The 26,028-nt window shown below is 44.0% G+C and overlaps 1 protein-coding gene and 1 pseudogene across 2 annotated transcripts in view; one reads left to right on the forward strand and one right to left on the reverse strand.

Annotated features, from left to right (window-relative positions):
- Positions 1–26,028, reverse strand: part of NID2 (nidogen 2 (osteonidogen)) — a 94,062-nt gene that overhangs the window by 66,150 nt on the left and 1,884 nt on the right. Inside the window, exons 5-7 of the mRNA XM_010842282.1 lie at positions 25,849–26,022; positions 16,675–16,907; positions 9,124–9,809 (exon numbers count right to left, since the gene is read on the reverse strand). Coding sequence (XP_010840584.1) covers positions 9,124–9,809; positions 16,675–16,907; positions 25,849–26,022 — 1,093 coding nt within the window. The remainder of the gene's footprint in view (positions 1–9,123; positions 9,810–16,674; positions 16,908–25,848; positions 26,023–26,028) is intronic.
- Positions 441–1,760, forward strand: LOC104990268 (annotated as a pseudogene). Its single transcript, XR_825490.1, has one exon. The product of XR_825490.1 is annotated as a 60S ribosomal protein L3 pseudogene (transcript).

A 26,028-nucleotide genomic window follows, 5' to 3' on the forward strand; every position in this document is an offset into this window, starting at 1 on the left:
GGACAGGGAGGCCTGGCGTGCTGTGATTCATGGGGTCACAAAGAGTCAGACACGACTGAGCAACTGAACTGATATATGTATATACACACACATATAGCTGTTTCACTTCATTGTACAGCAGAAACTAATGTTGTAAAGTGTTTGTATTACAATTTTAAAAAACACTGTTCTGCCCTCAAATTAATAAATGATGGGTTTGTATTCAGTTCAGTTGCTCAGTCGTGTCCAACTCTTTGCGACCCCTCTTTGAGCCTGCCAGGCTCCTCTGTCTATGAAATTCTCCAGGCAAGAATACTGGAGTGGGTTGCCATTTACTTCTCCAGGGGATCTTCCTTACCCAGGGGTTGAACCCATGTCTCCTGGATTGCAGGCAGATTCACCATCTGAGCCACTAGGGAAGTCCTACAGATGTGTAGAGTTGGGTTAATTGAACTAAACTAGTAGGTGGAGCTCTACCGGCAGCTTTCGACGGCAGGATGTCTCACAGGAAGTTCTCTGCTCCCAGGCACGGGTCCCTGGGCTTCCTGCCTCGGAAGCGCAGCAGCCAGCACCGCGGGAAGGTGAAGAGCTTCCCCAAGGATGACTCTTCCAAGCCCATACACCTCACTGCCTTTCTTGGCTACAAGGCTGGCATGACCCACATTGTGAGGGAGGTCGATAGGCCAGGGTCCAAGGTGAACAAGAAGGAAGTGGTGGAGGCTGTGACCATCATGGAGACTCCACCCATGGTGATTGTGGGCATCGTGGGCTACGTGGAAACACCCTGAGGCCTCCGGACCTTTAAGACCATCTTTGCTGAGCATATCAGCGACGAGTGCAAAAGGCGCTTCTACAAGAACTGGCATAAGTCCAAGAAGAAGGCCTTCACCAAATACTGCAAGAAGTGGCAGGATGCAGACAGCAAGAAGCCCCTTGAGAAGGACTTCAGCAGCATGAAAAAGTACTGTCAGGTCATCCATGTCATTGCCCACACCCAGATGCGCCTGCTTCCTCTGCGCCAGAAGGCGGCATACCTCATGGAGGTCCAGGTGAACGGAGGCACTGTGGCCGAGAAACTGGACTGGGCCCGCGAGAGGCTCGAGCAGCAGGTCCCTGTGAGCCAAGTGTTTGGCCAGGATGAGATGATTAATGTCATTGGGGTAACCAAGGGCCAAGGCTACAAAGGTGTCACCAGCCGTTGGCACACCAAGAAGCTGCCCCGTAAGACCCACTGAGGGCTGCGCAAGGTTGCCTGTATTGGGGCGTGGCATCCTGCCTGGGTGGCCTTCTCTGTGGCTCCGGCTGGGCAGAAAGGCTACCATCACCGCACTGAGATCAACAAGAAGATCTACAAGACTGGTCAGGGCTACCTCATCAAGGACGGCAAACTGATCAAGTACAATGCCTCTACTGATTACGATCTGTCTGACAAGAGCATCAACCCTCTGGGTGGCTTGTCCACTACGGTGAGGTGACCAATGACTTTGTCATGCTCAAAGGCTGCATGGTGGGAACCAAGAAGTGAGTGCTCACTCTGCACAAGTCCTTGCTGGTACAGACCAAACAGTGGGCCCTGGAGAAGATCGACCTCAAATGTATTGACACCACCTCCAAATTTGGTCATGGTCGCTTCCAGACTGTGGAGGAGAAGAAAGCCTTCATGGGACCGCTTAAGAAGGACCGAATTGCAAAGGAAGAAGGGGCCTAATAGAACAGATTATACAGCTGGTAGAATCTCAATAAAATTATTTTCCAGTGGAAAAAAAATAAACAAACTAGTAGGCGGAGGCATGGCTATGCTATGGGTAAAAAGAGAGGCTTGGCAGTATAGCCAGCAACATACAAATGCAACCGTGCCAAAGTTTAAAAGTTTATGGGCACACCGTCTGCATGTTTCTAACAAAAAATAAGTTAGGCCCCATGAAAGTCTATTACATGACTGAAACTATAATTATAATGGGTTAGCTACTGGTAGGCTGGTTTGGGGATCTTTTAAAACTGTGTATGTAGGGGGGAGGGGAGCTGCATGCTCAGCATGGGACTTGCTGAGCCAGGAATACAAGCTGTGCTTTCCAGCACAGCGGGGGAACATGGGTATGCTCCTGGTCAGAGGAACATCCGGTTCCTTTTCTGTACCTGCCTCCGTGTGCAGATGAGCACACGTAATACTGACAGTGCCAACTTAGGTGAAAGGCAAACGCTACAATTTTCTTTCAGTAATTCAAACAAGTATTTACCAAGAACTCCCTATGCGCCTGGCCCTGGAGTAGGAACTGAGGATACAGCAGGGAACAAGAGAAACAAAAATTCCTGTCCTGGACTTCCCTGGTGGCACAGTAGATGGGAATCTGCCTGCCTTGCAGGGGACATGGGTTCGATACCTGGTCCGAGAAGAGTCCACATGCCTTGGAACAGCTAAGCCTGTGAGCCACAGCTACTGAAGCCTTCGTGCTCTAGAGAGCCTGTGCTCTGCAGCAAGAGAAGACACTAGCAATGAGAACCCTGCGCACTGCAACCAAGACTAGTTCCCCCTTGCTGCAACTAGAGAAAGCCCTCGCGCAACAACCAACACCCAGCGTGGCCAGAAATAAATTTAATTAAAAAAATTACTTCCTGTCCTGAAGCTTATATCCCCCTCCCTAGACAACAGTCAACAGACAGGTAAATTATTTGGCATCGGGGATAATATCCAGAGCTATGCAGAAACTTAAGTCAGGGAGGGACAGGAGGGCGAAGGTGACTTTGGGCAGAGGCCTAGAGGAGGGGAGGATGAGTGAGGGCAGGCACGCCCTGTCAGGCAGGCAGGCACGTGGGAGAAACAGGGGCAGGGAGAGGGGAGAAGGCCGGAGAAGTAGCCCTGGCCACTTCTCTCCTGTCAGGCCTGGGAGGTCAAGGGGAGGATCTGGGTTTTAGTCTGAGCGAGGTGGGAAGCTGCTGGAGGGTTTGGAGCAGAAGGGTGATGCTGTGCGGGAAGGGACTGGTGGCTTGGTCGTCGGAGGTGCTGATGGAGGGGCTGGAGAACAGACCACATCTGGAGTGCTGTGAGGTAGAGCTGCCAGGGTAGGCTGATGGACTGGATAGAGGGAGAGAAGAGGAGGAGGAGTAGGGGGTAAGGTAGAGAGAGGGGAGGCGGGTGGGGAGGAGAAAGAGAGGGCTCCACAGGGATGTTCATTTCCTGGTGTGGGAACTGGAAGGCTGGAGCTGCCACTTACTGGAGGAGGTCTGTGGGAGGTCAGTTCTGGCAGCACCTCTGAGGCACCTGGGAAGCTCCACTCTGGCTCTGACAGGGACTTACACCTTCAGCATGGTGCCAGGCAGAAGGAAAGCTGCCTTCCTTCCTATGAATTCTGGGAACTGCTGCATCAGAATCACCTGGGATCCTAACTAAAAATGCAAATTCCTAGAGCATACCTTTGACCTACCAATTCAGACTCAGAGGGCAGATCCCAAGAGTCTGCACCTTAGCCACTCCTGGGGTCTCTTATGCCCATGGATGACAATGGTCAGCGTATTTGCAAACCTTCCCTGAGTTGGAGAATGCTGTTTCATGTAGTGAATGAATTTCATCTGACCAATTAATTAGCAGCTCCTGGGGTGGGTGGGTTTCAGGGAATGCTTTAGCATTCACTCCTGCCCTGACTGAGAAGCAGGACGCTGCGCTGGATGGCCCACTTAGGCTAAGTCCACAAGCGTGGCATGTGAAGATCCTTAATGGAGGAAACCAGGTGCCCAGGACCAGGTCTTTATCGGGGCAAGAAAAGCCAGACTTCTGGCCAATGTGACTTCTCAAACTTCTATGGAACTGCAGGTAGATTCAAGGATGCTGAACCCCATGGAGGTGGGGACTCAGTGTCTGAATCCCAGCTGGATGAGATGTGCAGTGAGTACCTTTTATTTCTCAGTGGTCATTTCTATGCCTCTTTTATCTCACACCTATAAATGTGTTTTCACACACTTCTTCCTGTTCCACAAAGATTATATGATCTTCTGGCTCTAAATCCAACACTCCTTCCCTCATATCAGCAATACTCAATTGAAGTGGGCTTCAGAATCACTAGGGGACCTGGCTTAAACAGGCAGATTCTGGGTCAGAAGGTGGAGGAGGGGTGTGGAATCAGCATTTTAAACCAGGGCCATGAAAGAAAGAACCACAAGTGGACTAGAGCCATACTTCAAGAAATTTAGTTTTCATCCCACAGATTCCTCTCTCCCAAATTTTACCCACTGGGCAGGCTTCACTCCAGACCCTCTGGGGACCCACATTCTGCCTGGCGGCTCCTGTCACAAGGAAGGGACAAGTCTGCTGGCAACTTGAACCTCAGAGGAGGGTGGAGGGCAGCCAGGTGTGAACAGGCTCAGTTTGCAGCAGTTTTGTTAAATGAAGTTAGACAGTTGCTAAAAGCATCTCCCTAATGAGGATTTAAAAAACGTCGTTTCTGTTTTTTTCGTTGAATGTTTTTTCACTCTTTTCCTATCCTTAACGGAAAGAAAAAATGAGGGTGGAGTCACGGGGCTATAACAGGAAGAAGGAGAGGCGCTGCCAGGGCACTTGAGACTTGTCCTAACTGGGAGATTTTCACACAAATGGAAAACTCCTCCTCTGCACTTATTCTGATCCATCCTTCAGTCTTCATTTCTCCAAAAACCCTTAAACACTCGTCTTCAGCCCTGGCCCAGCCACGTGGAAGACTGACAGGTTCCACGGTGCAGACCAGATTCACCGTGCAAACGGGGACCAAGGGCTTTCCTGAGCTGGCCCGGCCTCTGGCAACTGGGCTGACCTTTACTTTAACAGCTCTTCCTGCTATCTCAAGATAAAGAACCTACATTTTTCACTGCAGGACAGATTTTTTTCTAAGTTTCCCACCTCACAGCATGATAGACAAATTAAGAAAAACCACACCCAGCTTTATAATGAAAACCAGTGGCAGGCTTTTCCCTCCAGTGTTCATTTGTTTTTGGTGTATATGTGTGGTACATAGTGAAGCTGGCTGGGCAAACAGGTATTAGGACCCTGTTTTTTGTTGGGGGAGGGTTACATCTGACCCTAGAAGGCTCTCCCTTAAGGTGTTTTCAGCGGTATGGGTGACCCTCTTGTTCACATTCCCTCAGCAACCTGGGGGTGCCCCCACCCCTGGAGAGGGGCTTTTGTGTTTGGAAGGCTGGGTTGGGCAGCAGAGCCTGTTTGAGTTCATCCCAGGGTAGAAGCTACTTGAGACACATCCCTAAGGCCTTTCCCAAGGCCAGAAGCCACAGGGAAATCCTATTCACATCCTGGGCCTTCCCTGCATGACTGCCATCCAAGTACAATCAACAGCATCGCAGGACAGAGTGAGAACGCCTGAGGGTGCTGAAAGCCAGGTATCCCCTTTCCAATTCATCATGCAGCTGAGGTCAAATAAAGCTCCTCATTGCACCACCTGGGCAGGTAGGTTTCAGAATCTTAAGAACCTCTATGGTCCCTGTGAATCAAGCTCGTCCCTGCTGCCCACAACACCGGCAGGCTGCAGGCAGCGAGAGCCTTGCTGGCAGCTGCCTCTTACACCTACCCCTTGCAACTCTCTCTCTCCCCATTTCCACCTTACAACCTCCACTCTTGTCACTCCTCTGTCCAGAATATGCCCCACTTTCTATCTCTCAAAACTGAGGCTTTGACCTCAAGGCCTGGCTCAAGTCCTCCTTCTCCAGGAAGATGTCCCCAACGCACCACAGGTGGATCTGCCCTACATGGTGCTTGCTCTGACCTTACACGGCTCTGCTGCAGTCCTGGCCTGCCTCTTACCCCAACAAATCACTCAGTACTTCAGGCTTCCGCCTCCTTCTCTGCACTGTGGGAAGGATCTACCGCACAGGGCAATTCTGAGGATTAACTGCGCTAGCACCATCCAAGCAAAGTTCCCGCTCAGAGTCCAAGTGGACACCCGATAGTGCCCTGATCAGAGGAGGGCACTGCTCAGGTAATTTTTGGTTTGACAACAAGTTTCCAGAGTTGTTTGGAGAAAAAATACCCCTGAAACAGAGAAAGTTTGTGCAGCCAATTTACTGCTGGTTTTGTGGTCTACAAAAACAAAGAAAACAATAAGCTTGAGGCTAGAATTAGAGTGAAATTGGGACATTCTTGCCTAGTGTGGACATGATCTAAAAAGAATCTAGATTTCTCAACAAAAAGTCTATAAAAATAGTCCCTAAGGGAAAAAAATTTTTTTAAAGAAAAGGGAAATCTATTTAATTTCTTGGTTTAGCAAGTTAACTACTATGAAACTTAAAGGCGAAAGTAAAATCTACTGGGCCTGGTGGTTCCATGCCCAGTTTTAATTCTTGCACCTCTTCGATGAGGTCCCAGGCGGCACTAGTGGTAAAGAACCTGCCTGCCAATGCAGGAGATATGAGACCCAGGTTCGACTCCTGAGTTGGAAAGATCCCCTGGAGAAGGGCACAGCAACCCACTCCAGTATTCCTGCCTGGAGAATCCCACGCACAGAAGCGGGCTACAGTCCACAGGGTCGCAAAGAGTTAGACACAGCTGAAGCAACGTAGTACACACAGCACACACACATTATCTCTGCTGCATAGCTGAAGAAAATGAGACTCAAGCAGAGCAAATGTCTTATCCCAAACCACATAACAGAGCTGGAAATCAAACTCAAGTCCACTGAAAACCAAAATTCACACTCCTCCACTCCATCATTAGAAAAAGCTGGCAACGTGGCTCAAGGTTGGCGTTTTAGCAGGCAGTGTTCAACGTGAGTCTCAGCCACCCCACCCACTAACTTTCCCAGAGGGAGTCTACTTTTGCCTGATAGACCTGTGGGATGCTAATGTTTTGTTTGAAAACAACAAACTTCATTGCCAAGAAAAACCAAGTAATTAATAATTGCATGGTTCTATACAGTCAGCCCTCTGGTATCCACAAGTTCTGCACCTGCATATTCAAGGAGCTGCGGATCCTGTGCTGTATTTAAGATTCACGGTTGGGGAACCCACAGCTGAGGGAGTTGAGGCTGCAGAACCAGGGATCCGAAGGGCTGACTGAGGGCCTTGAGCATACACAGATTTTGGTATCTGCACGGGAAGAGGGGGTTCTGGAACAAATTCCCCGAGGACACTGAGTCTTCCTAAAGCCCGAGATGAAACCAGAGGTTCAACTATTTTTCATTTCTGCTTTCAAGTTTTAAAGCTTTCCCTCTCTGCTAATATGGTGGCTGATTTTTCAAAGTTCAAAAACTTATAGATTTTTTTCCCTAAATGTCTCATTGTATTACCCAGATGTTTCAAACGCATGTTGCCATTTCCGAGATGTCAGGGGTAGGCGTTATCTAGCAGCTGGTAAATATCATAGTTCATGCCCCATGAGAGTTATGGCTGCTGCCTCTGTTCTCTATGGCCAGTTCCCTTGGCCTCCTACAGTTACGGCCAGCTTCTCTCAGCCCCTCACAGCTCAAAACAGGGCGTGCAGCCCATTCTTCTTAACCCTTTAACGAATCACTCCAGGGATCTGCTTTCTAATATTCCAAGCTCTTCTCAGGGCAGGAAGTCACAACCCACAAATGAAAAGACCACTTTGGAGCACATCTTTACCTCAAAATCTCTTTGGTCAACAGAAATCAACACTATATTGTAAGCAATTATCCTCCAATTAAAAATAAATATTTTTTTAAAAAAAGAAAAAAGTCTTTGATACTTGGCTTTATATTTTCTTTAGATATATGTCATTTATGCTGAAAATTCAGGAGACTAGACTAAAAAGGTGTGAAAGTTCTGAAGCCTCCCCATAAAACTCACTTCTCTCTCTTGAGAGAAAGGCGGTGCTTAGGCACAAATTCTTAACAAGCCCACTCTTCCTTTTCTACCACCCCACCCCCATTCCCACTGCTTTAAATCCTCTATAATTAGTAAAAGCAGCCACCACTGAAGTGACTTAGCAGCAGCAGCAGCCACCACTTATTAAGATCTAACTAGTACAGACACTAACCTAAGAACTTCATTATCTCTTTCAATTCTCTCAACAAATGTAGGAGAAACTAGAGGTTTGGGGGTTACATGAAGCCAGCATGACAGCCAAGATTCAACCCTAAGTCTGACACCAATGTTCTCCTTGTCATCATTATCCAGCGTCACCTCAGTCATGAAATAGTTTCATCCCCCCACCTCCCAAAAGAAGTGCTTCTTCAAGCAAATTCTTGCAGGTCAGGGACCACTGAAGAACCACCTGAAAGACCTTTTGCTAGGTCAACCTGTTTTACCATAAAAACCATGGGAAACAGGAAAGGTGAAGAAAAAATACAAAGGTTCTAAAGAATGCTTTCACCTCTGACCTCTTTCCTCCTGTCAGAGGTCAGATGAGCAGTCCCTGGAACAAATGGGATAAATCTGTGGCCAGTTTCCCATTCAGGTGTTCACATCTCTGACTGGGAAGAAAGAGCTGACCTGACAAGTCTCGCCTTTAAGAGAAGGCAACATGGGCTCCGTGTCTATATTAATTAACCAAGGCCTCCCCTGGGCATTTCTCTGCTGGCCCCTCGCTCTAGTCAGTGAGTCATGAAAATGAGGACAAGGCTCCAGGGAGCTGAATAGCACAGCTGCACAGCCGTGAACCAGAAATGACAAGACACAGGTGGTTCGAAGTTTTCTCCCCAGGGGTCCCCTCTCCCACACACTCCACCACCATGTTCCTAACTGAGGGGAGCACTGAGGTCATCCCATTATGGAGGAAGAGTCTGGAATGTTCATCCCAGCCAGCACAGCTCACCACCTGAAACCAAAGCCCGAAGCCCTCCATCACCATAATACGTGTGAGGCCTCAAAAACGCTTTAGCTTTGTTGAACTTTCAGACTAAAATACTTCATTCCACTTGAGAGCGTAGCTGGCACGAGCAACCCCCAGTTTTCCCCCACGTGCTCAAGAAGCCCCTCTTTTAAAAAAAAAAAAAAAAAGTATTATTAATGGTCAACAGATTCCAAACAGAATTTGCCTGCCAAGATTTCTTTGGCAAAGAAAAGATACTTGGGTTTTAAAAATAAATCCCCAGCTTCTTTTTGCTAAACTCTTCATCTACTCACTTGAAAGAAAATTCATGAGTCTCTGCAAGACCAGTATTTTTTTTTTTCAATGAATTCTTAGCACCAGGGTTCGAATCCACTTACCCTCAGTGTTGGAGCTGATGTCGTCCTCCACCCCGACCACTTGCCCCCGCTGACCCAGGTGCGGGCCGTGGTCGGGCCCAGGGTAGTTGGGAAGGGCCGCCTCTCCTCCGGGATGGGCTGGAAGAGCATCCTGGTCCGCTGGCCCAGCCCCTCCCTCTGGGGAGGGCGGCGGGGCTTCCCCGGGAGGAGCAGGTGAATCTCCTTCAGTCTTTGGAGGAGCAGGGACTCTGGTCCCTGGCTGTTCAGAAGACTCGACTCGCCCTTTTAAATCCGGGGCATCGGTCTCCCCCTGAAGTCTCCTCTCTTTGGTGTGAGGGTCCAAGGGGGAAGATTCTGTTTCAGGCCCACTCCAAGATGCTGAATGTGGCTCAGGGGAGGCCAGGTCAGAATCTGGAGCAGAGATCCTACCTCCTAAAGAAACATCGACTGAGCTGCGGCCATTTGATGCCTCCGCTGGCTCACTAGGCGGGTATTCGATTTCCTCCTCATTCTCATCATAATCATCCAAAGTGTCCTGAGTGTAGTCATCCTCCAGGGCCACAGCATGGCTGAAGGACTGTCCCAGAGGAGCTGAAGGATGGGCTTTGGAAAGGTCTCCTCCAATGGTTGCTGGCCTGACGTTGTCCAACGGGGAAGTGCTGCCTATGTGAAAAGCCCACACTCCAGGAATGCCCAGGTTGCTGTGTCTAAACAGAAAGGAAAAAAGATATTGTAGCACACGTGTCCACCCACCACCTTCTTACAAAGGTGAGCAATTTATCTGAAAACTGAAAGACTATTCAGATCAGATTAAGTTTTCACTGGCAGGGAACCAAACAAAACCAGACTTACATGATAACTGAAAAGCATTATATTGGAATTTTGACGCAAACAATCTCTTATTAAACAATGGGTTTCAAAGGCCATATGCCTACTGCTGGACACTCAAATCAGAATTCTGTACTACATGTTTTATCTAAATGGCTATATGAAAACACCTAGGGAACAAGGGCTTCCCTGCTAGCTCAGATGGTAAAGGGTCTGCTCACAACATGGGCAACCTGGGTTCAATTCCTGGGTTGAGAAGATCCCTTGGAGAAGGGTATGGCTACCCACTCCAGTATTCTTGCTTGGAGAACTCCATGGACAGAGGAGCTTGGCAGGCTACAATCCATGGGGTGGCAAAGAGTCGGACATGACTGAGCAACTAACACTCCTTGGTGACTCAGTGGTAAAGAAGCCTCCTGCCAGTGCAGAAGACATGGGTTCAATCCCTAGGTTGAGAAGATCCCCTGGAGAAGGAAAGGGCAACCCAATCCAGTATTCTTGTCTGGAGAATTCCATGGACAGAGGAGCCTCGTGGGCTACAGTCCATGGGGACACAAAGTGTTGGACATGACTTACCTACTGAACGCAAGCACACACACACTTTTAACAAACTCAAGAAACATATGCTTAAACATTTCTGCCAAACACCTAAATAATAATGAGTCCTTTTTATTTGAGAGTTACATGCCAAGTGCTTAACATTCTTCAACACAACTTGCAAGGTAGAGGCAGTGATATGCCTGAGTTTTCAGAGGAGAAAACAGGTTTAGAGAGGTTAACTAATCTTCTTAAGGTTGCACAATAATAATTGGCAGAGCTTGGACTTGAATTCAGCAATAACACCAAAGCCTATGCTCTGAATATCCACATCATGTCAGAAAATCAGTACACCATAGTCAGTCCACATCCTAATTCTTTTACACTACAGAACGTCAGAAACATTTTGCTGTTTAGCCACATGGATTATTCAATTAACTAATTCACAAACCCTGGTAAATCAATGTCAAAAAACTCAAAGAAATAGAAATACCTAAGTATCAAAAATGTTGAGCAGATGTAGAACAAAGGTAAGAGTGGGGGGGAGGGGTAAGAAAGCAGGTTAATTAACTGCCACGGGTCACAGGTAAGAGGTGTCCAGAAACATTTGGAGCCAGGGAGCTCACTTGTACATCTCCACTAGAAAAGAACACAGGCTCCATTCAGTCTTCCAAATATCCCAGCGACCCATTATTTTAGTCAATGATACATTCTAAAGAGAATAACCCCACAAACAATTAAAAAAAAAAAAAAAAGGAAAAACCCGAAGAAAGAAAGGGTCTGGCTGGCTTGAATACACCCATTTCTATATGCTCTGGTATACGGACCAAACACCAGGCTCTCAGTCTCTCGTGTTGTGGGATTTTCTCCACAGCCAGTCCATGAGAAGTCAGTTAATGACTAATAATATTAACAGGAAATTCATTGACTCATATGAGGACAAGAGAATTTTGCTCATTTGGGCTGGTATTGCTCACCTTCATGTGGATTTCTGTAGCAATAATATTTATTAACACAATTCCAAGAATCAATCAGTCTCCACCCCTTCACATGTTGTTACCACCACTGCTGTTGCGATTAGTTTAGGGAAACGAGTGTAGAAAGAAAAAGTTTTGATCCTTTGTGCAATATGCTTTGTAAACTCGGTAAGTTCTAAGAATTAAATGCTGGTGCTTTCTGGCAAGCAAGCAAGGAATGTTAGAGAAGATAAGAGAGGACTCAGAAAATCTGAGGATGTTGAGTTTGTTATCACATCGGAGGTATTGCAGCTGTGAAATTTCTTCTTGAAGTTAGAAACAGAGAACTATAAAAGCTTCAAAGAGTAGGAAAGTACAAATTATGGCAGATAAAAGCTAAATAAAATAGCCTTCTACTTAAATATGAATCACTACCCTGGCTTTTGTCATTGTAAATGATAGGAAAGAAGCCAGTTTGAGTTTATCCTAAAATCCAAGGTCATTTGGAAAGCTTAGCGATAGAAAGAAGTTAATTTATTTCCTAGAAAGAAAACAAGGCTACAAAATGAGATGGACAGTGCCTTCCTCCCTGGGGTATTAGGAGGATTAAGCTAGAAAATCACATAAAATGTTCAGCATGGGGCCCTGCATATAATAAGTGCTTAGTAACTACTGTTTTCTAGGAGACAGAAAAGAATAATCTCAAAAAATGCAAATGTGTACATTCATATTTAAATGTGCAGAAGGAGAATTATTACAAACACATTATGAATTATATAATTTATGACCTCTAAACTTATAAGACAAGTTTGAGGAAGAAAATAATTCTATTGACTAGGAGAATTTTATTTTTAAAAAATGCATACTGATGCACTGAGGGGAGAGTGGCATGATGGGTGTCACTTACTTTAAATTAGTAACATAAAAAAGAAAAAAATTATTAAGATGGCAAAATGTCAACAGCTTGTAAATCTAGATTACCTCCACTTTTCTGCATATTTTTGAAATTTTAAATAATGAATGCTGGAGAGGGCATGGAGAAAAAGTAACCCTCCTACACTGTGGGTGGGAACGTAAATCAGTACAGTCACTATGGAGAACTGTATGGATGTTCCTTAAAAAACTAAATATAGAACTGTCATATGACCCAGCAATCCCACTTCTGGGCATATATGCAGAGAAAACCATACTTTGAAAAGATACATGCACTCCAATTTTCATAACAGCACTATTTACGATAACTAAGACATGGAAGCAACCTAAATGTCCATCAACAGATGAATGGATAAAGATGTAGTGTATATATATATACACAATGGAATATTGCTGAGCCATAAAAAAAGAATGAAGTAATGATGAAAGTGAAAGAGGAGACTGAAAAAGTTGGCTTAAAGCTCAACATTCAGAAAACTAAGATCATGGCATCTGGTCCCATCACTTCATGGCAAATAGATGGGGAAACAGCGGACACAGTGGCTGACTATATTTTTCTGGGCTCCAAAATCAATGCAGATGGTGATTGCAGCCATGAAATTAAAAGATGCTTGCTCCTTGGAAGGAAAGTTATGACCAACCTTGACAGCATATTCAAAAGCAGAGACATGACTTTGCCAACAAAGGTCCGTCTAGTCAAGGCTATGGTTTTTGCCAGTGGTCATGTATGGATGTGAGAGTTGGACTATAAAGAAGGCTGAGCACTGAAGAATTGATGCTTTTGAACTGTGATGTTGGAAAAGACTCTTGAGAGTCCCTTGGACTGCGGAGATGCAACCAGTCCATTCTAAAGGAGATCAGTCCTGGGTGTTCGTTGGAGGGACTGATGTTGAAGCTGAAATTCCAATACTTTGGCCACCTGATGCAAAGAGCTGACTCATTTGAAAAGACCCTGATGCTGGGAAAGATTGAGGGCAGGAGGAGAAGGGGACAACAGAGGATGAGATGGTTGGATGGCATCACTGATTCAATGGAGATGGGTTTGGGTGGACTCTGGGAGTTGGTGATGGACAGGGAGATAGACAGGGAGGCCTGGCGTGGTGCGGTTCATGGGGTCGCAAAGAATCAGACACGACTGAGCGACTGAACTGAACTGAACTGAATACCATTTGCAGCAACATGAATGGACCTAGAGATTATCACACTAAATGAAGTAAGCCAGACAAAGAAAAATATCATATGATATTACTGATATGTGGAATCTAAAAGAAGAGAAAGACACAAATGAACTTACTTCCAAAACAGAAAGACACTGACACAGAACACAAACTTACAGCTACCAAAGGGGAAAGTGGGAGAGGGATAAATAAGGTGTTTGGGGTTAACACATGCACACTACTATACATAAAATAGATAACCAATAAGAATCTATTGGATAGCACAGGGAACTATATTCAATATCTTGTAATAATGGGAAGGAAAGAAAGAAAGGAGAGAGGGAGGGAGGAAAGAAAAAAATGAAGGAAGGAAGAAGGGAAGGAAAGAAGAAAGAAAAAAGTAAAATAGAGGATTAAGTTGGGGAACTGTTCTATCATTTGGAGGTAGAAAAGGCCTTCCTAAGAATAATACCAAGACCTGAAATCATAAAGGAAAAGGCCAATAACTTTGACAACCCTAAAGTTATACCTTTTAGATCGTAACTACCTTTAAAGATGAACAACTGGATAAAAATATGGATGGCATTTAAGAGAAAATATTTTTACTAGATTTTTCTTATTTGTAAAAGATCTCTGTAAATACCTCAGTAGAAAAGAGCAAAGAAATGGCTATTAACCATTGAAAAGGTGCTCAGTTTTACCAGTAATCATAAAAATTAGAGTGAAAATATGAACATTTACACCTATCAGATTCACAAATATTAAAAAGATTAGAAGCCTGTAGGAAATGAACATTGTCAATCACAGCTCTCCATTATTGGTGGGATTGTAAGCTGGTGCAGGGTTTCTGAAGGGTGATTTGGTTAACGTGCACTAAAATGTTAAACTGCATATACCTTTTCTCAGCAATTCTACTTTTAAGAATTTATCTTTAAGACAAATGAGCATCCAAACAATGTATATTATTTTGTTTACTGCAACAATAATTATAAAAGGAAAAACCAGAAATAGTTTAAATGTTCATCAATCAGTTTATTGTTTTAATAATATAGGCCATATATGATGCCATGTTTTATAGCCTTCAAATAATAATATAAAGATATCTTACTGAAAGATGTCCGTAAGACAGTGGTAAATGGGAAGATTGCATATGTATAACAAAAGAACCTTTTTGGTTTTAAAAAGGTTTTGTATACACCTAAACTTCTGAAATGACTATTAATAATGGTTATCACTTTGAAGCAGTGATAATGGGTGATTTTTACTTTTATTTCACAATCATCAGCATTACTTGCACCTTATTTTAGTTTTTATACTAAACAGATTTTACTAAAGAAAACTTCTTCTGCCAGTCATTCTGGCCCCCTATCTTCCACTTTCAATCAAGCAACTCGGAGGTTTCTAGGAAGCATGAAAGACAAAGATGAGGTAGGCGTTGTTGCTATTGTTTGGTCACTAAGTCATGGCTGATTTTTGTGACCTCATGGACTGTAGTCTGCCAAGTTCCTCTGTCCATGGGATTTTCCAGGCAAGAACACTGGAGTGGGTTGCCATGCCCTCCTCCAGGTGACCTTCTCAACCCACAGACTGAACCCACATCTCCTGCCTTGGCAGGTGGATTCTTTACCATTGAGCCACATGGAGGAAGGTAAATGGAAGCAGTGTATATGTGTACAAGTCTGCGTGTCCATGTGTGCCTATGTGAGTTCTTAGGGGCCTTTACGGCTGTGGCGGGGAAGCATAACTGCTTTTTCCCACAGGCTTTTTGGCCTCCACTGCCTCCTGTACCCTGAGGCGGTGTTAGCACCTAGTCCCATGCTCTGGAACTGTCAAACTGCTCCTCCATCTAGTCTAGGAGAATGCAGGCTGCTAGTATACAGGGCCTAGGCCTTAGACATCTTTGTCTTTCCAGCGCTTGGATAATGTCTGAAAAGCAGAGAATCCATGGGCTCCAGAGAAGAGGGTGGTGGAGCCAGGGCAGAAAAAGCAAGGAGCTAAGTTTTCTCCAGAGTCAAGACTAAAAGGCAACCTCAGTGGAGCCCATAAGATGCCTAATGTGAGTCCTGAGAATGGGAAAGCAAGCCAGGATTCAGCATAAAAAAAACAGTAGTTCAGAGCTCCAGACTCGTGCTTGAATTTTGGCTTTGCCACTTCATAACTTTGAGATTATAGGCAATTTAACTTTCCTAAGCTCATTTGTCACATTGACAAAAGAACAGAACTTACCCCCTGAGACTCTTGTTGAGTTTTAATTAAGAGAACTTCTGGAAAGTGTTTAGCATAATGTTGGCAAACAGTAAGCTCTCCATAAATGTCAGCTCTGAGTAACCCTGTTTGGCTGTAGGGCCCGCTCTCTGGTCTCTGAGTAGAGCGGATGGCATGCAAAAGTGTAAGGTGTTCCAGTACCCAGTAATCTCATTCTGTCCAGCTTGTAGACCCGTATTCAGGGAAGCATAAAAGCAGAGAGATTTTTTTTAAGCCCAGAAATGAGTAAATATCAACTGATGCCAACCCAGATACTGAGCATGATGTGGACAAGCAAAGTGCGCTCACGTGATGGGACTAAGGAATGTGCCCAGTTCCAGGCATTTCATGAAAAACCCATCCGGACTATTTCAGATAATGAAGCCATTGAGAAATCCCAAGACTTCCAAAACCCTAGCAATCTGTTTGTTGGTTTTTCTCTTTTTTTTCCAAATTACACAACTCTTAATTTAACTTTTAACACCTATCTGTATAAAAGACTAACTTACAACATTTCCAGCTGTGAAACGATTAACCTGGAAAAACCTCAACCTGGGCAGTTATATTACTGAATATTTTTATGTGGTTCCAAGAGCAATGTTTTCCATAGCAAGCCTCAGTGGCTGTGCTAACACACACACACACACACACACACACACACACACACACACACTCACACACACAGTTTGGTTTCTGGTATCTCTAGCCAATACGGCAGGAAAAATAACGAACCTTTTATATTTTGGTCAACTTGCTCCTCCCAGGGCCTAGTCTAGTTCCTGGTTTTGACATTGATGCCTTGCTTAGTTAGAAACTACCAAGATACTATTTAATGGTCTTAGAGCCACTGAAGTTTGGGTAGCTCCTAAGGGTCCTTACATTCCAACAAGAAAGGGCTTAAGCCCTATGCTACTTACTGGTAGAGATTTTTCACAGACTGTTCAGTGCTAGTCAAGCTGAAATATGGTCCCTGTCTATTCAGGTCATCAACCTCTCCTCGGCAGAAGCCCACCCGGGCTGGAAGCTGGAGCTGGACGTTGTAAGATTCTTTGGGGCGTGTTCCAAAGAACTGAAGGCCATTGGCAGGATAAAGAAAGAGGGCGTAGGTGTCAAATTCATCAGATGCCAACACTGCCTGGAAAGTATTCAGCTGTGAAAAAAATAGACAATATTCTTAATAAATCAAACAAATAACAACAAAAAAAACTGCAAGCAAAGCATTATGAAATGCAAAGTGTTGTCCCCCTTCTCAGGATTTCTCTAAATTGTTTTAACATAATATTCTTTTAAATTTCCTCTCCAAGTTATAAGCATAATTACATAAGCTGTATTATTATAATCATCTTTTATCAACTTAGATTAATAGTTGAAATATGCATAGGTTAAAAAAAAAAACAAAACACACAGGTTAGGACTTCCTTGGTGGCACAGTGCGTAAGAATCTGCCTGCCAACGCAGGGGACACAGGTCTGATTCCTGGTCTGGGAAGATCCCACATGCCGCGGAGCAACTAAGCCCGTGCACCACAACTACTGAGCCTGCGCTCTAGAGCCCACGTGCCACAGCTACTGAAGCCCGAGCACCTAAAGCCTGTGCTCTGCACTGCCATGAGAAGCCCACACACTGCAACGAAGCGTAGCCCCCACTCGCTGCAACTAGAGAAAGCCTGCGCAATTCAACAAAGACCCAGCGCAACCAAAAATAAAGGACTTTTTTTAAAACACAGGTTAAAAAAATAAAACTATTTTTTAAGGTTTCAAACTTCTATCATCCAAACTTCTTTCAGAGCTGAGAGTAAATAGCAAAATTAATGTGTACATTCCCATAGTCACTGCCCTAGTTTACTGCTCTGGGCACTTACTGGGATCATTCATTCATTCATTCATTCACTCATTCACTTATTTATTGAATCCCCTTTATGGGCAGGGGTGGTGTGAGGCACTGGCTGATCAAAAGGCCTCATTACTGTTCTCACAGCCTCACTTTCTATTCTCTTCCATCTACCTTCTGACACCAGCACCAGAGTTATCCTATCCTCATTTCTCAGATGAGGAAACCAGGACATAAAGGCTAAGAGACCTGCCTAGGGCTAGGCTGTTAGTATGCAGTGGCAGGCCAGCCAGCTCCAGGATCCCTGCCCTGCACCACCAGGCCGTGCCAACCACTCCTTGGCCTGCCACGCCAGGTGATTTATAAGCTGCAAACTCTCTTTCCATAGCTCACATCCACTGTATCTTCACCAGATTATTTAATATTGCCCATCTGTCCCATGTACTTTGATGCTTCTGAACATTTATTTACTCACGTTTTCCTGTGCCTAGAAACACTCCTGACCTTCTAGTACTGACCTCTGAGGGGTTTTCGAGATTCCCTGTAGATTTATTGCTGTTCTCTGACCCTCCACAACATCTTAATGAGTGTTTCTAGTTAGCAGTCACCTCGTTTAGCCTGATTAGCTGTTTACATGTCTGTAAACTTGATTCATTAATTCATTTGTACATTAATTCAGAAAGCCAGGTGCCAGCCAAGCACTGGACAGTATGCTTGGTGGGAACAAGCAAAGGGGCAAAGGATGGAAGCCTCCACCCAGGACAGTCTCAGAGTTTACGACAGGGAGCAGCCATGGCTGGGATTCCAGGAGAGTTGCTGGAGAAGGTAGTAGAGGCCAGAGAGGAAGGCGTGGGCCCCAGACCTCAGGGCTGGAATGGGCAGGCGTCGCAGAGGCTGACTGTGAATGGTAATAAACACTGCAGGAGCCAAAGCAGACCAGAAGGACAGGCCAGGAGCCTGAACTAGCCACAAACGCAACACCCAGGTCCTTATAGAATCACTCCTTAAAGTTCAATTTACTCTAGTATTTTCAACAGGACACTTTTTTTTTTTTTTTTTGCCTTTATCTACATCCAGCTATCTCCCTCACAACACACAAGTGATCAGTTAATGGTACTTGAGTATCTTTTAAAAAATGTTATATGAAGGCCTCTGAGGACACCCCTCTCATTTAACTCCATTCTTTTTGCAACTTAGCAAGGAGCAGGAGATGTATTTATAAATACCACTACTCCCTAAATAATGTGACTCCTAGAAACATTATTTACTGGTAAGAAGCACTGTCTCCCCATTTTGCTAGACACACAAAGTTAGGCAGAGAGAAACATATCACATTTTACTAAATAAAACAGCAGACAATAGGTATGGGCCTGTCCTACATCCTTCCCCAAATGCTGGCCAAGCTCTTTTCTAATGTTAATTATTCTTTTTTGATGTTTAATTTTTAAGTATAGTTTGGATGGTTTACTTACAAGATAAAGTTTAGGTGTTAAAATGTTTTTCCAGAAAAAAACCAAAATATTATCCAACTTTTCTTCTAGATCGCCAACATAGAAAAGGTCACCTTACATGGCTTGGCTTTTTGCTTTCCTTTAAGTTCAGAAACTTAAAGACAAGGGGGGGCCCTCATATATTTGTTATTGTTTTCGTTGTTGATTGTTTCAGCCGGAAAGCTTGACTTTTCCAAAAACAAAAGGCAAGGGATGTTTTCTAGAATTTCTCAAAGCTCGGAAGCCATAACTTCTGCCAAATGTAAACAAAGGCCATTCTGTAACATGTCCATACAGAATGTATACATGATCGATTAATGGCAATTCAGTAACTTCAGAGTTTTACTTTACTCAGAATAAATAAAGTTCAGTTAGAGAAAGAAAGGTACTCAAGGAAAGAGACTCTGTTTTAAGAAGCAAAGCTTTCAAAGCTTCTGGCATTGATTGCCCACAATAAATGTCAGATAGGAGGAATCCTGGTTCTACATCTAGAGAAGCTCTGTGAGATAAGGAGGTCCTATAGATTGTGAAGGAATTGAAGGGGATGGGAAAGGGAAGGAAAATGTAAACAGAGCTGGGAAGGGGAGAGTCTGGCTTTTTACTGTGGGGTCTGGGTATTTAGCTAGTCAACAAATTTTATTCATTCTTTAAGCCAATGAGCAAATTTATTTCAATGAAAAGTTATTCAACGTCTTTATATGCCATCCTTGAGACAAGCACTTATTACAGGTGGCAAGCATTTATTTAATATACTTGTCTTCACTGAAATAGGCAAATAGAAAAAGTTTAAATAGAATTTAGGATCCCAGAGTACCAGCCAAAAAAGTCTGGCTGTTTAAAAACCATTCGCACACCAAATGATCACGTTTAAAGTTTTCTCTCAGTTCCACAACATTCTACCTAATCCCTAAAGAGCCTGCTTCATGATGTCCTGCAGGGCTCCTCCCCCTAGAACACTCTTTAACTGGCTTCCTAACCGGAAAGGTCTACACATTCCTGGAGAAAAGACTTTGCAAGAACCCCACATGCTCTGTCCCTGAAGGAAAAGCCTCAGATGGGCTGCCAAACCTCACAAAAGGGTCAGCAGTTTCCAACTTCCTCAAGATCCCAGGGAGGAGAGGAGCAGGGCCTGTGCTGTGGAGCTTCAGGATCCACCTTCCTGCTATCAGAAAGAGAAAAGCCAGAGCCCTCAGGAGAAATCAATCAGCTTCGGGCTCTCCCTTCCAGGTGCAGGGCATCACCAATCAGTCCTGACGATGCTTGGCAAAGCCAGGCTGACGGGTACAAAGCATGCTCCTCAATGAGTTCCCAGTTTATGCAATTTATTTAATTTCAGCCATCTGGCCAAATATCACAACAATACCATCCATGTCCCAAAGGGTTTGCCTGAAGTGGCTTACAAAAATTATAATGAAAATTAAGAAGTAGGGTCACAAAGTTCCCCTTCCTGTCTTCTTTAGGGCCTCATGCTCTCTATACTCGGAGAAGGCGATGGCAACTCAGTCCAGTACTGTTGCCTGGAAATCCCATGGACGGAGGAACCTGGTGGGCTGCAGTCCATGGGGTCACGAAGAGTTGGACACGACTGAGCGACTTCACTTTCACTTTTCACTTTCATACATTGGAGAAGGAAATGGCAACCCACTCCAATGTTCTTGCCTGGGGAATCCCAGGGGCGGCGAAGTCTGGTGGGCTGCCGTCTATGGGGCTGCACAGAGTCGGACACGACTGAAGCGACTTAGCAGCAGCAGCTGCTGCTCTCTACACTCCTAGCATTATTAGCTTCTTGTCTCCATTGTTTGGTGTGAATGCTAATCTCCATTCCTTAGTATATTTCTCTATCTACCATTACCTATACATCACTGTCACTTGCATGATTTTCCCTCATTCATTTTTTCTGCCCTTAATCCTACAGATCCTGCCAAAAATACCAAAATAAATGCCCAGTACTATCACATCCCTAATATTATAACTTTCCTAACACTTGGTCTTTAGTAAAACTTCAGCATTTCTTTAACCAATTTCCATATATGTCTCTGTTCTCTATGTCTGCAGAGCTAGATCTCAGACACAAGCTAAACTCTCTCAGACAGACTGTAGACCTCCCTTCTTTGGGACCTCAGCTTCAAAATTCAAAAAAAGCTACAACCATATCCTGCTTGTACTTCTCATTTTCTCACTGGATCCAACCCCCTCCATCAACGACCATCGTTCTTTGAAACATGTTGGCATATCTCACTCCCGAGGTGAGGCCTCCACTAGGAAGCCTTCTGCTCATCTTATTTTACTGCCCACATCTGCCTTCATCCATATCTTCAGCCTCAGCTCTCTTGGCCTTCTCCCGGGACACATCCTCGGCCAGCACAATCTGTCCTGTTGCCACATACTCAATATCCATCATTTCAGCCCAACTTAAAAGTCGACAAAACATTCCCTGTACCACACAGATCTATGAAGCCCAGTTTTCTATCCCCCTTCATCCCTCAAATAACAACACCCTCACCCACACCACCCTCGAGAAAAAGACACAGCTAAAGTAAACATTAGTCCTCTTTATGTCTCCCGTCAGTAAGTTCTTTGAAGGTCAAACTGACTCACTGGAAAAGACCCTGAACCTGGGGAAGACTGAAGGCAGGAGGAGGAGGAGATGACAGAGGATGAGACAGTTGGATGGCATCACTCATTCAATGGACAGGAGTTTGAGCAAGCTCTGGGAGTTGGTGATGGATAGGGTAGCCTAGCATGCTGCAGTCCATGGGGTCTCAGAGTCGGACACTACTGAGCAACTGAACTAAACTGCGACTTTGCTCTGTGATGTACTTATGACAATTCAAGGTGTCTCAGATTGTGCTGACAAACACTATTTGGTCATAGCTTTTTAGATTCCTACAGTATCAGGTACCACATCCCATCACATCCATCACGAATGTCCATGGTGAGAAAGGACAACATCTGAAACAGTTTTAAAAGGTAAAAATGCCTTTCCTCTGACATCTTCAAGTTTCTGGTAACTCTGCAACATGTTATATGCCAAGGTTTAAGAAGGCCATGTAGAACCCACACAGTCCTTCAAGCAAAGTAGATTACTGTTTGCCAAAATCTATTTCCAAAGAACTATTAAAACAACAACACATGTCACAGGGCTCTTTAAAGTATTCAGAAGGAACCTTCAATGTGGGTAATTAAAAAAACATCCTCTCTCCAAACAGAATCTTTATCTCCTTTTTAAATTAAACATTCTGAAGCCAGCTCAACATTTGGCAACATTTCTGAAGATTAATTTTAATTAGAAAAGTAAGAGATGGATTCTACAAATCTTCCCACGCTCCGCCCCCACCATAAAGAGGCCCAGACAGAAGTTGCAATGCAGAAAACCTTGTATTTAAAGAGTCCTTAAGTTAAAAGACTCACATCACAGTATCCTTTCAAGATAGAGAAATCAAAGAACCAGAATCTGGTCCTACATCAACCCCATGTAGGGGAACACAGATCTGCTGAGCAAATGCACCTGCTAAGACTAAGGGACTACAATGGCTACTTTAAAATGTCACCTTAGTGAATTCTCACAGCAGTCCTATAAGGTAGGCATTGCTACCTCATTTTACAGGTTAGTAAACTAAGACTGAGGCTGGATCATTGCTTCCAAAGTCACTGGATAACCTTTCATAAACTACTTCTTTCAAAACGTTTTTTGTCATTATCTTCACATCAGAAGCATTATTTCCATGCTACAGATGAAAGAGAAAAATATTTGTCCGCATTACAATTTTCAGTTTCAAATAAGTGCTGATAAAATTGGACTCCTGAAGCTCTAAGAGTGACTTCATCACCCCATAGGTTCTGTGCAACTGCTCATCTCTACAAATCATCTCACTCAGCTCAACATTACCTTTTTTCTCTCTGTTGAAAAAGACAGATGCAGCTGGATTCACTTCAGACCACTGGAATACTAATTTGGAAGTAATAAGGCATCAATAGTATCCTTGGCAAATTTCATTCCAAGTTCATTCTTCCTTTGAATGAGATATGAGTCCAAGGACTCTTCTGGTACTAAGATCACATCAAAAAAATAAAACAAGCCTCATTTACTGGAAGTGTTTGGAAAAGGCATAACTACTCTGTCTGCCTACATCACTTGTGCCAATAGAATGGGTCCTGCATGAAAAGTCTGGGTAGAAGCAACAACAAAAACCTAAGAATCAACAGGTCTATATTATAGGGACTTCCCTGGTGGTCCAGGGACTGGAACTTTATGCTCCCAAAGCAGGGAACCTGGGTTCACTTCTGGTCAGGGGACTAGATCCCACATACTGAAACTGAGAGTTTACATGCCACAATGGAGGATCCCACACACCACAAAAAAGAAGAAAAAGAAAGTCTGTATTCTAAACCTGCCTTTGCCTTACTACGTACAGAATTATGCACACTCACCTTAACTTACTAGTTAATGGCAAACAGTGAGTTTTGCTGTACTTGTCTTGCAGCAGTGTTGTGAGAAGACAGCAAGATAAAGTGTTGTTATAAGAATTAACAAGATATCCTGAATAAACAACACACATAATCATTGTCCAAGTAGTCAGCCTTTCCTTTGAACCCTTACCTCCTCAATAGTCAAAAAGAGCATTCTTTGAAAAACAAAACTTCTATTTAAAATCCCTCAAGAGCTGCCCAGTGCCAAAGAACCAAGTCCAAACCCTTAGCAGAGCATGATCTGCCCCTACCCCACGGCCTTCCCAGCCTCATTCCCACCACCCTTCCTTTTCAGTAATAGGATACCACATGTAATGCCCCAAAACACATTAACGATACAGTACGTAGGTGATATGTCATATGCTACCCCTTCTATAGGGAATGTTCAACTCTGCTCAACTCCGATTTAAAGACAATTGCTCACTGAAACTTTCCCAGATTAGGTTCCCTAACCAGGGAGGGGTGGAGTTAGTCTCAAGGTGTCACTTCACTTATATTGAATCATAATCAATATTAAACCCTGAGATTCTTGAAAGTAAAGAATGTGTCCTTTCACAGTGTCTACACATCCTGACATACAGTAAGTGTGCAAAAAAGTTTGCTGGATAAATAGATCTCAACTATGTTTAAATACAAATTACTTACACATACATATATTAATATATCACATATATATGTTTAGAAAAGAAGATTGGAAGAAAACAAAATAGCAGTGGTGACCTCTGATTAGTATAATTATAAACTGCGTTTATTTTCTAAACTTTGTATTATAGGTATGTTAAACTTTAAATATGTTTTTTAAACTTATGGGCAAAAATAAATGAATGAATCAACATACTTACCTTATTTATCTTTATCCAACCCTCCACCTAGCCCAATGCCCTGCACAAAGAAGGTGCTCAATATATGTGTTTGAATTAAATATACTCTGTTGAATTGAATAACTGAAATGTCAAATCTATGCATTAAAAAGTTATTCAATAAACAGAACTAGATGTTTCCAAAAAATTGGCTAAAATCAATTCAAATGGTTTTTTACATCTCTAGATCCTCTTTGCTTAGTAGAGTCTTTAGAAGATACTCCTCTCACTCAGGGAACACAGTAGGAATGGCCACTATCTTGAATCATTCAGGGAGAGTGTGCAAGCTACTTAACCTCTCTGAACCTGAAGGAGGATATGTACTGCCTCTATATAGCTAAAAATCACACTGATGAGTTAAATAGAGATAAGCTGAGAGTTTCAGCCCTTGGAGTACGACATTTTAGATTCAGGTTGAATTTCATGTAGGAACCCTTACCTATCCCAGGAATGAGGCAAGTAACCTTTTGCCAAACCACCCTGACCCATCTGATAATTCATTTGGAATACCTCAGTGAATGAATGCATGCAACATACTTACCTTCTTTATCTTTCTCCAACCCCCCACCTAGCCCAATACCCTGCACAAAGAAGGTTCTCAATATCTCAGGTAGAGGCTATACAATGGCTCAAGGGCAGTCTCCTGTAAAGTAGGGAGCATGTGAACTGGTACCTGAGTGACAGTTGGGCAAAAATTATCAAAAACTTCATATAAAATGCATCAATTTGGCCCATCAATTCCACTTCCTGGAAAGTCAAGTGGTGACATGGCATATGATTTAGCCTAAAAAAGAAAAAGTGCTTCACAAATTTATGATGAAAAATTGGAAATGACATTGCTGACCACACAGCACAGTGAGAAATCCACTGGATGGAATATACAAACGTTAACGATGTTGTAGAAATATTTATTGACAGTGAAATATATTCGCAACTTACTAAAAAAATTTACAAAACAGTATGTGGAGTGTGAATCCATCATTAATAGACAGAGACACATACAGATACGGATAGGAAAAAGCTCTGGCAGGTGCACACAAAACTGTTTAATAGTGGATATCTTAAGTGGCAGGAAAATGAGTGGCTGTTCTTTTCAAAACTGCCTGCCATCTTCTGATGTTTTTCCTTCAATGAACATAGAAATAATTCTCTGTATATATGAGGTGATTCTAAAATGAAACAATCAAATCATAAACTCCCTCCTGCATCTGCACTGGGGCATTCACATCTCCTAAGCAGTTCTCCTTATAAGACTGACCACCTCTCAGACCCTCAGAGAAAGCCTGGAGAAAACCAAGCCACTTCAGCCCCGGTGCCACCAAACCCTACATGAGGTTCATCAGGAGACCAGACTCAGGAGAAACTTCAAGCCTGGGTTCCAACCCAGAATTCAAGCCCATCTTTCAGTAAGCACAGAGGCCAAGCATCCGTGGTCGCTTACCTCTCCCGAAGGCGGGGCCCCACGCTTGGCTTCTTCGTAGGCGCCCACCTGCTCCCAGGTGGCCAGAAAGGCGTGGGTGGGAGTGAAGTGCGCGCCGGAGAGCGGGAAGCCTGTGCGCACGTAGCTGGCGGCCAGGCCCAGCACCCCAGGAGAGGTGTCCTGGCGGTACAGGACCCGGCC

The sequence above is a fragment of the Bison bison genome, unplaced genomic scaffold (genome assembly GCF_000754665.1).
Source record: "Bison bison bison isolate TAMUID 2011002044 unplaced genomic scaffold, Bison_UMD1.0 scf7180017864174, whole genome shotgun sequence".
NCBI lineage: Eukaryota > Metazoa > Chordata > Mammalia > Artiodactyla > Bovidae > Bison > Bison bison.